At 41.4% G+C, this 16,942-nt stretch overlaps 1 protein-coding gene across 6 annotated transcripts in view; it reads right to left on the minus strand.

Moving 5' to 3' along the window:
• The window catches only part of ASXL1 (ASXL transcriptional regulator 1), a 63,900-nt gene that overhangs the window by 7,874 nt on the left and 39,084 nt on the right, over positions 1 to 16,942 (minus strand). For 5 of the 6 annotated variants that reach the window (XM_036418764.2, XM_045574709.1, XM_036418763.2 and 2 more), the window contains 5 exons: positions 2,963 to 3,083; positions 2,789 to 2,886; positions 1,994 to 2,087; positions 1,391 to 1,543; positions 58 to 221 (listed from right to left, as the gene is read on the minus strand). In XM_036418764.2, the coding sequence (XP_036274657.1) occupies positions 58 to 221; positions 1,391 to 1,543; positions 1,994 to 2,087; positions 2,789 to 2,886; positions 2,963 to 3,083 (630 nt within the window). Of the gene's footprint in view, positions 1 to 57; positions 222 to 1,390; positions 1,544 to 1,993; positions 2,088 to 2,788; positions 2,887 to 2,962; positions 3,084 to 4,569; positions 4,618 to 16,942 lie in introns of those variants that run through there. The other variant, XM_045574712.1, reaches the window with a different exon arrangement.

Below are 16,942 nucleotides of genomic sequence, written 5' to 3' on the forward strand. Positions count from 1 at the left end.
AGAAAGACAACAGAAGCTCGCCCAGAGAGAAGCAGTGAAGAGGCTACCTATCCGTACCTGTCTGTCCACTTCAGGCAGGAGGAAGAGGAGCTGCTGCTGGAAGTTGGATGGCAGGGCGTGGAAGGTCCGAGAATTTATCAGTGCCCGAAGGTTGGTATTGACAAGAATGGACCCAGGTGTCTCAAAATCCACCTCTTCCCCTCTGTTACGCTTCATTTGACCTGTGATTTTTGAAGTAATAAATAGCAATGTACACATTTTCAGCTTCTTAAAGCAGAAGAAACAAATGCTAACTGTAGGGGAAAACTTTGGTGGCACCCAAGCTACCCAGAATTTATTGGTACACAAGCTACTCGACTACACAGTACACCCTAACCTTTATGTTACAATTATTCTTCCCACGTGACTGTCATTGCCATCAAACCCAAGAAACACTTAGGCTTGCATCCTCTCATATAAGACCGTACTAAGCTCTGTCACAGCCTGCAGAGGACACTCTTCCCCACACAACCAGGCAAGTGCAGGCCCTGACCTTCCCTCAAGTTCCACAGAGTCAGCTGGTGAAATGATGGAAGTTGTCTAAAAGTAAATCTATTATGTACTATGGGAAAAGCTTTCTTATGAATGGGCCGAAGAGGTATGATCTCCATGCAGAAAGTACTAAGGGTTGTTTAAAGCCCATGAAAATGTCATACCTCTCACAGAAGCCTCAGCAAATGTTACTTTTTTATTTTATTTTAATCACTTAGAATAGAGACCTGTTCATCTTAAATTGAGCACTGCTGAGGAACTGGAAAAGCAGACCTAGTTCAGACTTGGGCAATGGTTTATTCTAATTTCACAAGCCACTGCTAGTTCTTAATGGATTTTTGTGGCCAGCACGTGGGCTTTGAGATATAAATCTTAAAACAGCAAACAGTGTATTGGACTTGTAAGTAAACCTACTGGGCATGGGAAGTGCACACTACCAAATTTGTTTGCATCTCCCAAATTCAACTTAGGCTTCCACTCAGTATGCTGACTGGGGCTATAGAAAAGGATAGCTGACAGACACTATGATGTTGAAAACAAATATGGCAGGATGTTACCAAAGAAAGAAAATGGATATTGGAATTCTTCACTGAGAAGCTCAGAAGTAATTTTCACTCACGCAGACACTGACTGAGAAGGACCACTAAAGCAGGCCCTTACAAGGACACATAGCAATGTGGCACCACCTCTGCCCATTAGGAGTTCTCTCTCAGTCTAGCAGAGATAATCTACTGTGGGATAGCCAAAATGAAATAGAGGGCCACCCAAGATAAACTGGTAAAAGAAGTAGACTTCCTCATGTCACTTGGCCTGCAGGGACCCCCTTTACAGGCAAAGAAATGAGTGCCAAGCCTCTCACCTGTGGCCGGCTTCCGGAAGCCTCTCAGGAGCGGGGCAGGGTCCCGGGTGACCTCGGCCTGGCCACGGATAGCAGCGCTGCCCAAGGCCAGAGAGCCGCTGCTGCTGCTGGAGGGGCTGCCACTCTCGCCATCAGCATGGCGGCCCGAGAACCCTGAAGGCACAGCATTTCACTGGTCAGAAGTATCACCCGCCATACCCATGGCTCTCAGACAAAAGCTCCCTTCTCCCAACTCTCCCTGAGGTGCGGCCAGCTATACCAGGTGCTTCCATAGTCCAGCCTTGGGCTGTCAGAGCTCAACACCTCATGGACTGGCTTTAAAATAACATGTAAGAATGCCAAACTGCCATTTAGTTTGCACAGCACTGCCCCTTTTACAAAAAGCACCTGCACACTCCATCTGGCCTTCACAGCCACCCTGTGAGGCAAAGGGGAGGGCACGGCAGAGCAGACCTAGGTCAGGTCTCGCCACCACACGTCCTGCTGCCAGAGGAGGGTCTCCTGACTCCACAGGCATTGCACTACCTAGGTCAGAAACTGCTGCCTCTGGGAGGCAGCCCAGGAGCTGAGAAAGAGGCACCACAATCAAGATCTTATACATACCTGACGCAGATTCCACGTGGGCCCCGTTTACCTTCAGAGGAGTCAGGACAACTCGAGGCAGCATCACCCCAGTCTTTTTCTTTTGCTTGTTTGCCTGTATTCCCAGAGGAACCCAAAGAATCTGAGTCACCTGCAAGGCCACAGCAGCAGTCCCTCTCGACTATGTCTCCACTCACTGTCTTAGAGAGCGGAGTTTGTATTCGGCAAACTCGGGCAGGTAATGCTAACAGCAACACTGTTATTGGGCCAGGTGCCAGTCCCTGTGCCAAGCACCACCCACGCTGAGAAGAATCTATCATTATCCCCATGTTACAGATAAGGAATTTGCCAAGTTCCCAAAACTAGTGAGTGAAAGGGCCAAAATTCAAACTACTCTGTTTCCCCGAAAATAAGACAGTGTCTTATATTAATTTTTTCTCCCAAAGTTGCGCTAGGTCTTATTTTCAGGGGATGTCTTGTCTTTCCATGCACTAGGTCTTATTTTCGGAGAATGTCTTATTTTTGGATAAACACGTTACTAACTCCCAGGCTCCCATTCTCCACATTCTGCACAATGCTCTACTTCTCTGTGACTATCCAGCCATGTAAAGAGGAGGAAAAAAACACACACAAATCACCCTGTTGTCAGATCTATGACCCACTTTTTCTGCAGCCCACTTTTAAATGGTACTAATAGGTGGAGACCAAATTGATTTTCTCCATTCTTCAAACACACTCACAATTAACTACAGGACTGACTGACAGTCCTATCTGCCTGGCCTCTCTTATACCCCCGTCACCAACTCTCCTCCCTACCTGTGAGGAAGCTCTGTAGCTGTCCCTGGGATTGGAAAGAGGCCGACTCTGAGATTCTGTAGAACAGGACGCATTAGAAGACGTTTCATCAAGTGATACTGGAATGGAGGGTAATAAAGGTTAGTGCCTAATGACTGTTTATGGCGCTTCACCCATCTTGTTAAGGACACTTACCATCATTTTCTCCACTCACAGTGCTGGTTTCATTAGACCCACAGCTCTCTACATCGGCTGTGTCCTCCGGCTCCTCTCCCTCCACTGCAGCCGGATTGCGAGACCACTGCAGGGCATCTTTCTGTGACAGTAAGGAAAACTCAGGTGAGCAAAAACCCTACAAATCGACCAAGCATAGTAGTAATTTCTAAACATGTATTGCTTTTCCCTTTCTAAGCAAGTTCTTTTCAAACATATATCAAGAAAGTGAGATAAAACTTTGCATTCAATCATTCACTAAATATTTATGAGTGCCTCTTATAAATGCTAGTTTTTGGGGATAGTTATCAGGAGTAGAAAATGGGCCTAGCCTCAAGGAGCTGAACTGAGTAGGGGAGAAAAATCAAACCTATTATACTACAAAGCATAGTGAGAGGAATACAGAGAAATGCAGCAGCTCACAAGAGGGAGCATCTAAGTCCTTAAGATGGCATGGAGCACAGAAAGTGAATTAAGAATCAGGGAGAGCCGAAACCGGTTTGGCTCAGCGGTAGAGCGTCGGTCTGCGGACTGAAGGGTCCCGGGTTCGATTCCGGTCAGGGGCATGTACGTTGGTTGCAGGCACATCCCCGGTGGGGGGGTGTGCAGGAGGCAGCTGGTTGTTTTTCTCTCATCGACGTTTCTAGCTCTCTATCTCTCTCCCTTCCTCTCTGTAAAAAATCAATAAAATATATTAAAAAAAAAAAAAGAATCAGGGAGATAGGCTTCCACAAAGTTTTAAAAGATGTTAGCTAAGCCCTGGCCTGTTAAGCTCAGTTGGTTAGAGCATTGTCCTATACACCAAAAGGTGGCAGGTTCGATTCCTGGTCAGGAGTGCATGCGGGAGGCAACCAATTGATATTTCTCTCTCACATCAATTTACTAAAATAAATTCTTAAAAAAAAAGATGTTAGCTGCCCTAACTGGTTTGGCTCAGTGGATAGAGCATCAGCCTGTGGACTGAAGGGTCCCAGGTTCGATTGTGGTCAAGGGCACATGCCTGAATTTCGGGCTTGATCCCCAATGGGTGAGGTGCAGGAGACAACTCATCATTGTTCTTTCTATCTCTTTCCCTCTGAAATCAATAAAGATATATATATTTTAAACGTTAGCTAAAAAATAAAAGTCATTAGCTAGCAGGCAGATGGGTTGGCAGTGGGAAATAAATAGTTGATAATAAAATGAACACTGTGGAAGAATATTTCAAACTCAAGGAAACTACAGATTTCAGCAGGCATAGGGGGAAGAGAGTATGTTGAGGGGACTAGAAATCTCTCTAGCAAGAGGGCAGATAACACTGTGTGCTGAGGGATTAAGATTTTGATTGTTTTGGAGTCTCTGTAGTCAGGGGAATGATTTGAGTTTTAGGGATTTCATTCTGTTAAGCATGGGAAGTCTGGAGGGAGAAGAGTAACACTGACAGAAATGAACATGATGAAGATCTAAAGTAAGATAATGAACATGAAGCAAGAGTGTGGAGGAGTGCTCCATTCCAAATTTCAACCAGTAAATGATTCTTCTCACAGGCTCTGTTATAGAGTCTCAGAATTAAACCCCACCCATTCCTAAGGAAAAATTAGCTATCTTACATCTTGAAACCAGGAATAAGTATGAATGAACATAAAGGAGTTTGGAGAGAAGAGATGATGAATAGAGATAAATTGGGATGGGGTGTCTTCTTTGAATAAAAGTATGTGAAGGTTAGGTAAGATCATGACTTTACCTCCAGAAATTATTATAAAGGAGATCCACAAAAGTCTAACTCATCAATTTCATGGGTTCCTTCGTCTACTATATTAAGTTTTCCTTAATTTATTTTCACTAATTTAAGTCCAAGTCAGACTGATTTAAAGGAATAAAAAAGAGAACAGCTTTTTAGATCTTTATCTTTTTCCTACTTGCTAGAAAGAATATTTTCAGTATTAAGCTTGTAATTATACTAATTAACTGCCATGTTCTTGGAATGATGCAACAAAATTATCTCTGAGCAAGTAAACTGTAAACCAAAAATCTAAAAAATGTACATACCTTTTAACCAAACACTTATATTTCTGAGACTTAAGAATATGTTAAAACATAATAAACTTAAAAAGAATAATCCTTCAAAATAAAATTAATCAAGTGAACTACATTAAGATCCTTCGTTCATCAAAGGACACCATTAATGCCCTGCTGGTGTGGCTCAGTGGTTGAGCATCAACCCATGAACCAAGTGGTTCAATTCCTAAACATACTGCAGGCTCAGTTCTCAGTAAGGGGGTGTGCACGAGGCAGCCAACTGATGATTCTCTGTCATCACTGATGTTTCCATCTCTCTCTCCCCCTCTCCCTTCCTCTCTCCGAAATCAATAAAAATATTTTTTTTAAAGACACCATTAATGGAGGAAAAAGGGCAAGCTATTTGCAATTCATATAACCCCCAACAAAGATCTTGTAGCTAGACCATAAGTCAGTAAGAAAAGGACAGCCCAGAAGAAAAATAGGCATAAAATGCAAATAAGGCATTATATCAGAGGATATCCAACACTCACATTAAAAGGTATTTAACCTAACAATAAAAGGAAGACACAAAATTATGCAAATTAAAACCACAATGAGGTATTATCGCATCCTTAAGAAGGCTAAAATTAAAGTTTAGCAATGCCAAGTAGTGTTATTGTGGATGTAAAACGGTTATACTGAAAATGGATCCAACCATTTGAGAATACAGTTTGGCATTATCTGGTACAGTTGAAAATACAAACATCCTATGACCCAGCAATGTCAGTCCTAGGTTTCGATTCCCTAGAGAAATACATGTTTATACACATCAAAATTCAATTCCAGATGTTAATGGCAGCACCATCTGTAACTTGGACTGTAAACAACCAAAGTGCCCATTATCAGTAGAATCAATACATGGTTAGTGTGTTCAATAAATGGACATTATAAAATAAAAAATGAATGAACTACAATTACTCACAACAATATAGATGGTTCTTAAAAACAAATTAAAAATAGAAAAAACGCACACCATAATTTATTTTATTTTCAAAAAGTTCAAAAACAGACAAAATTAAACTATAGTGTTGGAGATGCAAATATAAGTAAAAAACAATGAAGAAAAAAGCAAGAAGCCGGGCCAGTGTGTCTCAGTGGATAGAGCGCCAGCCTGCAGAGTGAAGGCTCCCAGGTTCGATTCCAGTCAAGGGCACATGTCTGGGTTGCAGGCTCAATCCCCAGTATGAGGCATGTAGGAGGCAGCCGATCAATGATTCTCTCTCATCATTGATGTGTCTTTCTTCCTCCTTTTCCCTTCCTCTCTGAAATCAATTTAAAAAAAATGTTTTAAAAAAAGAAAGTAACTTCCATGAAGTTAAGGGAATGAAGGGTGTTGTAATTAAGAAGGGGTACGTGGTGGCTCCTGGCCATGTTAGATGTCTAGATCTGAATAGTAGTTAGGAAAGTGTTTACATGCACATCTCTGAGATATTGTGGGTTCAGTTCTAGACCTTCGCAATAAAAAGTCACATGAATATTTTGGTTTCCAAATTATATGAAAGTATGTTCACACTATACTGTAGTCTATTAAGTGTACAACAGTATTATATCTATAAACACAATGTGCCCCAGCTAGTGTTTCATCCTTCTTAAGGATGGTTAAAGCATCAGTGTGACAACCAAAAGGGTCTTGAGTTCGATTCCCAGTCAGGGACACATACCTGGGTTGCAGGTTCAATCCCCAGCCCTGGTCACCGCACATACAGGAGACAGCCAATCAATGTGTCACTCCGATGTTTTTCTTTCTCTCTCCCCCTCTCTCGCCTCCCTCCCTCCCTTCCACTCTCTAAAAATCAATGGAAAAAATATTCTCAATGAGGATTAAAAGATAACATTTACAGTATATACTGTGTTTCCCCGAAAATAAGACATCCTCCGAAAATAAGACCTACTTACAGGTTTCCTTCTGAGTGAAATGTAAGACATCCCCCTGAAAATAAGGCCCCCCCTTGGCTAAACATGAGAAATTTGGTCCACTGATTCTGAAAGAAATGGAGTCACAAGAAATTCACCAGGAAATTCAGGAACTGGATTGTTATGATGTTCCAGAAAATGATGACATGACTGTCATTGAATAAATGAGTAAATTCTTGATACTGTAGGATTCACAGTTTGTCTGGTTAGTGTTGACAACTACAGTAGTACCATACCGTATATAGGTAATAAATGTCCTTTATTTTCATTTAACAATAAATGTGTACTGTATTCTTCTTCATAGAAAAATAAGACCTAGCGCATCTTTGGGAGCAAAAATTAATATAAGACACTCTCTTATGTTCGGGGAAACAGGGTACCTTAATTACAAAATATTTTACTGCTAAAAAAATGCTAACCATCATTTAAGTCTTCAGTGAGTCATAATCTTTTTATTGCTAATGGAGGGTTGTTGCTGACTGACTAGGGTGGAGGTTGCTAAAGGTGGGATAGCTGAGGCAATTTCTTAAGACAACAATGAAGTTTGCAGCATCAACTGATTCTCCCTTCATGAACAATTTCTCTGCAGCACTCAATGCTATTTGATAGCATTTAACGCATAGCAGAACTTCTTTCAAAACTGGAATGAATCCTCTCAAACCCTACAATTGCTAAACCAACTAAATTTATGTAACATTCTAAATCCTCTGTTGTCAATTCAACAATCTTTATAACATCTTCACCAGGAGTAGATTTCATCTCAAGAAACCACTTTAATCATCCATGAGAAACAACTATTCATCTGTTGAAGTTTTGTCGTGAGATTGCAATTCAGTCACACCTTCAGGCTCCACTTCTAATTCTAGTTCTCTTGCTATTTCCATCACATTTGCAATTACTTCCTCCACTAAAGTTTTGAAGCCCTCAATGTAATTCAGGAGAGTAGATATTAACTTCTTCCAAACTTCTGTTCATGTGGATATTTTAATCCCTTCCCATGAATTATGAATGTCCTCAATGGCATCTAGAATGGTGAATCCTTTCCAAAAGGTTTTCAATTTATGTTACCCAGATCCATCAGAGGAATTACTATATACAGCAGCTATTATAGTCTAAAGAAATGAACTGCTTAAATAAGACTTGAAAGTCAAAATTACTCACTGACCCATTGGCTGCAGAATAGATGTTATGTTAGTAGGCATGAAAACATTAATCTCGTTGTACCTCTCCATAAGAGCTGTTGGGTGATTAGGTGCAATGTCAATGAGGAAGAATAAGAATTTTTTGTTAAATATATATATTTTTTAAAATATATTTTATTGATTTTTCACAGAGAGGAAGAGAGAGGGATAGAGAGCTAGAAACATCGATGAGAGAGAATCATCGATCAGCCGCCCCTTGCACACCCCCTACTGGGGATGTGCCCGCAACCAAGGTACATGCCCTGGCCCGGAATCGAACCCGGGACCCTTCAGTCCGCAGGCGGACGCTCTATCCACTGAGCCAAACCGGTCCCGGCTGTTAAATATATTTTGATTGCACAGCCAGCATGGCTCAGTGGTTGAGCGTCAACCTATGACCCAGGAGGTCACAGTTCAATTCCTGGTGGGGGCATATGCCCGGCTGCAGGCTCAATCCCCAGTGTGAGCGTGCAGGAAGCAGCCAGTCAATGATTCTCTCATCACTGATGTTCCTATATCTCCTTCCTTCCTCTCTAAAATCAATAAAAATATTTTTTAAAATGCTCAAAGTCACTGATCATCAGAGAAGTGCAAATTAAAATGACAATGAGGTACCATTTCACACCTGTCAGAATGGCTACCATCAACAAATGACAAGTACTGGTGAGGATGAGGAGAAAAGAGAACCCTAGTACACTGCTGGTAGGAATGCAGACTAGTATAGCCATTATAGAACAGTATGAAATTTCCTGAAAAAAATTAAATATGGAACTGCTATTTGACTTTTAGGAATATATCCTAAGAGACCCCCCCCCCCCAAAAAAAAATAAATAAATAAAAAAGAATGTATGCACCCTTACATTCATAGCAGTGCAATTTGCAATAGCTAAGATCTGGAAACAGCCGTTGTAGTACATTTACATCATGGAATGCTATGCAGCAGTAAAAAAGAATGATCTCTTACCCTTTGAGACAGCATGGAGGAACCTGGAGAGTATTATGCTAAGTGAAATAAGCAAGTCAGAGAAAGACAAGTATCACATGATCTCACTATATGTGGAATCTAATGAGCAAAATGAACTGATGACAAAATAGACCTAGAGACATAGAAACATGGAAGACACTGTGGAACCTCAGAGGTGGTTGGAAGAGATCAACCAAAGAACTTGATGCATATATGCATAACCCCTAGACACAGACAATTGGATGATGACGGCCTGGAGCAGGGGATGGCAGGATTGGGGGGGAAGCTGACAGGCTAAAAGGGGTCAGTGGGGGAGTAGGGGAACATATGTAATGCTTTCAACAACAAAGATTCAATTTTTAAATATTTCTCTGAGTATGATAATTATATAGTGCTTACTACGAAGAAGATTGCCCTTGGATCAATGTATACTACTTGTGTCCCGTCCTTTCCCTCATTTTTAAAAACTGAGGTATAATTTACATAGAATGAAATGCATAGATCTTAAGCAGACGATCTGATGGGTTTTGGCAAACACATCAAGATATAGCTCTAGATGGTTTGGCTCAGTGGATAGAGCATCAGCCTGCAGACTGAATGATCCTGGTTTGATTCTGGTCAAGAGCTCTTACCTCGGGTTGCAGGCTCCTCTCTGATGCAATGTCAATGTCTCTTATGTCTCTTATGAGGAGGCAACCAATCAATGTGTTTTTCTCATCAATATTTCTGACTTTTTCCTCTCTCTTCCACTTTATAAAAATCAATGTAAAAAAAATATCCTCAGGAGAGGATTTAAAATCCACCCCTCCCCCCCCCGAATACAACCCTACCCAGTTTGGCTCAGTAGATAAAGTGTCAGCCCGCGGACTGAAGGGTCCCGGGTTCGATTCCAGTCATGGGCACATACCTTGGTTGCAGGTTCCCCAGCCCTACTCAGAATACGTGTAGGAGGTAACCAGTCAATCTGTCTTTCTCACATTGATGTTTCTCTGTGTCTCTCCTTCTCCCTTCCACTCTCTCTAAAAATCAATGGAAAACTATCCTCAGGGAGGAGAAACCAAGATGGCGGCATAGATAAACACCCAAACTGTTGCTTTGCACAACAATTTCAAAACTACAAAAGACAAAATAGACATCATCTAGAACCACAGGAAGGCTGAGTGGAAATTCTATAACTAGAAGGAAAGAGAAAAGCACACTGAGACTCAGAGGAGCTGCGGAAGGCAGAAGTACAGAGGGAGCACGGAGAGGGCTGGCAACTGAGTACGCAGCTGGCTTTCTCAAGCAGGAGGGAGAAAAAAGCTCCCGAATGCTCTGAACTTCAGTTCTGGGCGAGACTCTGGGGACCCAGACTCATTTGGGGAAAAACTGGACTGTCTGGCAGCAAGCGAAACTCAAGGGTGGCTTTCTCTCACAGGTGCCTGCAGTGATTATCATGGGACACTGAGAGCCAGGGACCTCTTAGGGCAGGGCTGACAGGAAGCCAATGCTACCTGCTCTGCCCTGAGACTCTGCCCCATCCAAGCTGAGCAGAGGCTTTTGCAAGTCTTGTCTCATAAGGGTGTCTCCAGTACAGAAGTTCTGCCAGCGTACGCACAGCTGATCCTCACAGCCAACTGGCCTGGAGGTCAATTCCTCTCAGTGATACCAAAAACAATCAAGACTTAACTACAACAAGACTGTGCACACAGCCCACAAAGGGGTGCACCAAGAGTGTCCACCTCAGGTAACTGGAGAGGCTGAGCCTCTGGGCCCTACAAAACACCTAGTACGGGGAAGCAGCCAAAATGTGGAGACAAAGAAACAGGTCACAAATGAAAGAAATAGAGGAAAGCAAACAACTGGATATAGAGTTCAGAACCATGGTTATAAGGTTTTTCAAGAATTTTCTAGAAAAGGCCAATAAATTTAGTGAGACTCTCGAGGATATGAAAAAGGACCAACTAGAAATTAAACATACACTGACTGAAATAAAAAATAACACACAGAGATCCAAAAGCAGACAAGAGGATCACAAGAATCAAGTCAAAGATTTGAAATACAAAGAAGCAAAAAACACTCCACCGGAAAACAAAAAGAAAAAAAGAATCCAAAAATATGAAGATAGTGTAAGGAGCCTCTGGGACGTCAAGCATACCAACATCTGAATTATGGGGTGCCAGAAGAAGAGAGAGAGCAAGACAATGAAAACCTACTTGAAGAAATAATGACCAAAAACTTCTCCCACTTGGTGAAAGAAATAGACTTACAAGTCCAAGAAGTGCACAGAACCCCAAACAAAAGGAATCCAAAGAAGACCACACCAAGACACATCATAATTAAAATGCCAAGAGCAAAAGACAAAGAGAGAATATTAAAAGCAGCAAGAGAATAACAGTTACTTACAAGGGAGCATCTGCCCTGACTGGCTCAGTGGAGAGTGTCGGCCTGTGGACTGAAGGGTCCCAGGTTCAGAGTGTGTAGGAGGCAGCTGATGGATGTTTCTCTCTCACCAATGTTTGTAACTCTCTATGCTTCTCTCTTTCTCTCTGTAAAAAGTCAGTAAAATATAAAACTAAAACAAAAACAAGGGAGCATCCATCCGATTATCAGCTGATTTCTCTACAGAAACTATGTAAGTCAGATGGGAGTGGCAAGAAATATTCAAAGTGATGAATAGCAAGAACCTACAACCAAGATTACTCTACCCAGCAAAGCTATCATTCAGAATTGAATGGCAGATAAAGAGCTTCACAGATAAAAAGAGGCTAAAGGAGTTCATCACCACTAAACCAGTATTTTATGAAATGCTGAAAGGTATTCTTTAAGAAGAGGAAGAAGAAAAAGGTAAATATAAAAATTATGAGTAACAAATACACATCTAACAACAAGTGAATCTAAAAATCAAGTAAAAAATCTGATGAACAGAATAAACTGGTGAATATAATAGAATCAGGGGGCATAGAAAGGGAGTGGACTGACAATTCCCGGGAGGAAAGGGATATGGGGGGAGGGTGCGGGAAGAGATTGGACAAAAATTGTATATACCTATGGATGAGGCAGTGGGGAGAAGGGCAGAGGGTGGGGTGGAAATCAGGTGGAGGGGAACTATGGGGGGGGGGGGGGATGGCTGGGGGAAGAGAAACAATTGTAATAATCTGAACAATAAAGATTAAATAAAATAAAAATGAAAAAATATCCTCAGGTAAAGATTAACGAAAAGAATAATAAACTAAAAATGTTTAGTCTAGAAATGAGCAAGTAAATATATATACAGTAGATAATAGGAGGCAAGTTTCTCAGTTTTGAGTAGCAAATTACTACCCTGTTTACCCGAAAATAAGACAGTGTCTTATATTAATTTTTCCTCCCAAAGTTGCATTAGGTCTTATTTTCAGGAGATGTCTTATCTTTCCATGAGCTAGTTCTTATTTTCGGAGGATGTCTTATTTTCAGGGAAACACCTTTTACAGGTATGTAAAAGGGTAAAGCTAGAATGAACCCTGTAATAAGAGACTGGAATTGAAGTTATCAGTATGAACCAACATATGTAGAGAGAGACAAACACAGAAACAGACACAGATGTGTACATGTACACTGTTCTAAACTAAAAGGACCCAGAGCTCCCTGGGAAACAGCTGATTCCAGAGATGGGGCTATGAAAATAAACGCTAAGCCAACATCTTACTGGGCCAGAAAACAAGTAAAAAGTGTTTAGGACATCTAGACACAAAAACTAGAGTGAAGGGAGAGAAACCAAGATGCGGCATAGGGTAGACACCCGAATGCAGCCTACCATAACAAATTTGGATTTAGAACTGAAAAACAGGGGAGGCATTGCCCTGAAGCGCCGGATGGCTAGCTGAGAGGAGACTCTGCCATCTGGGAAGGAGAGAGAAGGCACGCTGAACCTCAGGAACTGTGAAGGTAGGGAGAACTGTGTGCGCGAAAAGGCGCTGGCTTACTCCCGGCGCGGAGAGGAAGGGCCAGACAGAGATTGCGGCTGACTTACTCCCGGCGCACAGAGAGGGCGGACAGCTAACGCGTGGCTGGCTTTCTTGTTTGAGAGGAAAACAGAATCAGCCTATTGCTCTGATAGCCCCAGACAGGGAGAGGCCAGACTGTCAGGCAGTGGGCAGAGATCTCTCGGAGGTGTGTGAAGCCAGTGGCCATTACTGCGGGACTTGGGGAGGAGCGAAGGGAAAACAAAGCTTGTCTGCACCAACCCGAGACTCCGCCCCATCCAAGCTGAGCACAGAAGCTCTCCCAGAGGCTGGCTTTCTCTAAGGAGGGACTGGCCGGAATCCAAAGCTTGTCTGTGCCTTTACCAAAGAGGTGCGCGTGCCTGCAACCAATGTTCCGAAACTCTCCAAGAACAGGTCTTTTCTAAGGCGAGACTGACAGGGAACCAAAGATTGTCTGCACCACCCCAAGACCCCGCCCTATCCAAGCGGAGTACAGAAGCCCTCCTAGCTGAGACTCTGCTGACCCTCACAGCCAACTGGCTTGGAGATCAACGCTTCCCAGTGATACCAACAATAAGCAAGGCTTAACAACAAGACTGCACACAGCCCACAAAGGGCTACACCAAGATTGTCCGCCACAGGTAACTGGAAAGGCTGTGCTACTGGGCTCTACCAGAACACCTAGCACACAAAGCTATTCCATCAAATCAGGGAAACAACTAAAATGCAGACAAGAAGAAGGACACAAAGGAAGGAGATGGAGGAAAAGAAAAGATTGGACATTGAGTTCAAAACTACAGTTATAAGGTTATTCAACAATATCCTAAAAAAGGCCGATAAAATAAATGAGACCTATGAGGATATGAAAAGGGAGCAACAAGAAATAATAAGGGATCAACAAGAAATGAAGAAAACATTGTCTGAAATAAAAAATATTATACAAAGTCCTAAAAACAGACTGGAAGATCGTAAGAATCAAGACAAAGATTTAGAACACGAAGAGCCAGAGGACAGACACTCCTCTGCAGAAGCGAGAAGATAAGAAAATCCAGAAAGTTGAAGATAGTGTAAGAAACCTCTGGGACAATTTCAAGTGAACCAACATCAGAATTATGGGGATTCCAGAAGAAGAGAGAGAGCAAGATACCGAAAGCATACTGGAAGAAATAGTGACAGGAAACTTCCCCCACTTGGGGAAAGAAATAGACTTACAAGTCCAGGAAGCCCGCAGAACCCCAAACAAAAGGAATCCAAGGAGGACCACACCAAGACATATCATAATTAAAATTCCAAGAGCAAAAGACAAAGAGAGAATATTAAAAGCAGCAAGAGCAAAGAAGGTAGTTACCTATAAAGGAGCACCTATACGATTGTCAGCTGATCTCTCAACAGAAACCATGCAGGCCAGACGGGAATGGCAAGAAATATTCAAGGTGATGAATAGCAAGAACCTACAGCCAAAAATACTCTATCCAGCAAAGCTATCACTCAGAATCGAAGGCCAGATAAAAAGCTTCACAAATTTAAAAAAAAAGCTAAAGGAGCTGGGACCGGTTTGGCTCAGTGGATAGAGCATCGGCTTGGGGCCTGAAAGTCCCCGGGTTCAATTCCAGTCAAGGGCATGTACCTTGGTTGCGGGCATATCACACCCAGTAGGGGGTGTGCAAGAGGCAGCTTATCGATGCCTCTCTCTCATTGATGTTTCTAACTCTCTATCTCTCTCCCTTCCTCTCTGTACAAAAATCAATAAAATATATTTAAATAAATAAATAAATAAATAAATAAATAAATAAATAAATAAATTTTTTAAAAAGCTAAAGGAGTTCATCACCACCAAACCAGAATTATATGAATTGCTGAAGGGGGTTCTTTAAGAAGAGGAAGAAGATAAAGATAAAAATTATGAACAACAAATACATAACTATCAACAAGTGAATCTAAAAACCAAGGGAATTAAAAAATCTGATGAACAAAACTATGGGGAGGGAGGGGTTATGGGGGAGGGAAGGAGGGAGGCAAAAAAATCATTAAAATATGTAAAAAAAAATAAAAATAAATTTTAAAAAATCTGATGAACAATATTAACTGGTGAATATAATAGAATCAGAGGTATGGAAGGGGAGTGGACTGACAATTCTCGGGGAAAGGGGAAGTGGGGGTGTGGGAAGAGACTGAACATAAACTGTGTACCTATGGATGAGGACAATGGGCGATGGAGAAGGGACAGAGGGTGGGGTGGGAACCTGGTGGAGGGGAGCAATTGAGGAGGGGAAGAGGAACACATTTGTAATAATCTGAACAATAAAGATTAAAAAAAAAAAAAACTAGCGTGAAGGGAGTCCTACTGGGCGACTCTGTACAATTTGTGCATTAAAGTTAGAAATGACAAGAACAGATAATTCAACAATAAAATAGGAAGCCATAATGAGTAAACAAATGTGGGAGAAAGGAAGGCTCTTTCTTACTGTTGAATGCCAATTAATAAATGTCATATGAATGGTGGAATTTTATTTTATTTTATTTTAAATATATTTTATTGATTTTTTTTACAGAGAGGAAGGGAGAGAGATAGAGAGCTAGAAACATCGATGAGAGAGAAACATTGACTGGCTGCCTCCTGCACACCCCCTATCGGGGATGTGCCCACAACCAATGTACATGCCCTTGACCAAAATCGAACCTGGGACCCTTCAGTCTGCAGGCCAACGCTCTATCCACTGAGCCAAACCGGTTTCGGCAGAATGGTGGAATTTTAAAAAGCACAACTTAACCACCATCACAGTAATAATGGTTATTTTAGGAAAGAATCATTCATCACTAAAACTAGTAAATGCAAGTTTGACAAGACCACAAGATATCTATATCTCACAAGATAATTTTATTTCTAGTTCAGAAACAGGACAGACCATCCTAACCAAATGACTGAAGTTATCATTATTAGAAATCAAACTGAGAAGAAACATCACTTCTGAAAGATTCCTGTCAAAAATGTAATACTAGAATCTGATCATGAAAAAAAAACCACCATGCCCTAGATAGCCAGCTCAGTTGATAAGAGCATCATCCCAATGACCCAAGGTTGCATGTTAAATCCTCAGTCAGGGGACATACAAGAATCAACCAATGGGGGGAAAAGGAGACATATGTAAAACTTTCAACAATAAGGAATTTAAAAGAAAAGAATCAACCAATGTATAAATGGGTGAAACAACAAATTGCTGTTTCTCTAAAATCTATAAGAAGTTATTTTAAAATCTTTGTTTAAAAAAAAAAAAATCAGCTCTAGCCAGTGTGGCTCAGTTGGTTAAGCATCGTCCCAAAAGGTCACCAGTTCAATTCCTGATTAGGACACATCTCTGGTTGTAGGCTTGATTCCCAGTATGGGGTTGTGCAGAAGGCAACCAATTTATGTTTCTTTCCCTCTCCCTTCCTTTCTAAAATTAAAAATAAAAATAAAAAAGTATTTTAAAAAATCAAATAAACCCAAATTGGTGAACTTTTAAAAAACAATATGGTATGTCAACTAAAACTGAAAAATATACTAAGGTCACACAAAATTTGTGCAAACCTTTCCAAATTAAAGATATGAGCCTGGTTCTGTCCGCCTGGCTCAGTGTTTTGAGGGTGAACCTATGAACCAGAAAATCACGGTTCAATTCCAGGTCAGGGCATATGACCGGGTTGTGGGCTTGATCCCCAGTACAGGATGCAGCCAATTAGTGATTCTCTCTCATCACTGATGTTTCTATTTCTCACCATTCCTCTCTGAAATCAATAAAAATCTATTAAAAAAAAAAAAAAAAAAAAAAGAAAGAAGAAATGAGCCTGTTTGGCTGGCAGAGAAAGCAAAGAATTTGCATGTTGGTGAAGGAAGAAGCTAGGTGGGACAATAGTTGAAATCTACAGTAAAAACCAGCTG

The sequence above is a fragment of the Pipistrellus kuhlii genome, unplaced genomic scaffold (assembly GCF_014108245.1).
Source record: "Pipistrellus kuhlii isolate mPipKuh1 unplaced genomic scaffold, mPipKuh1.p scaffold_m20_p_6, whole genome shotgun sequence".
Taxonomy (NCBI): domain Eukaryota; kingdom Metazoa; phylum Chordata; class Mammalia; order Chiroptera; family Vespertilionidae; genus Pipistrellus; species Pipistrellus kuhlii.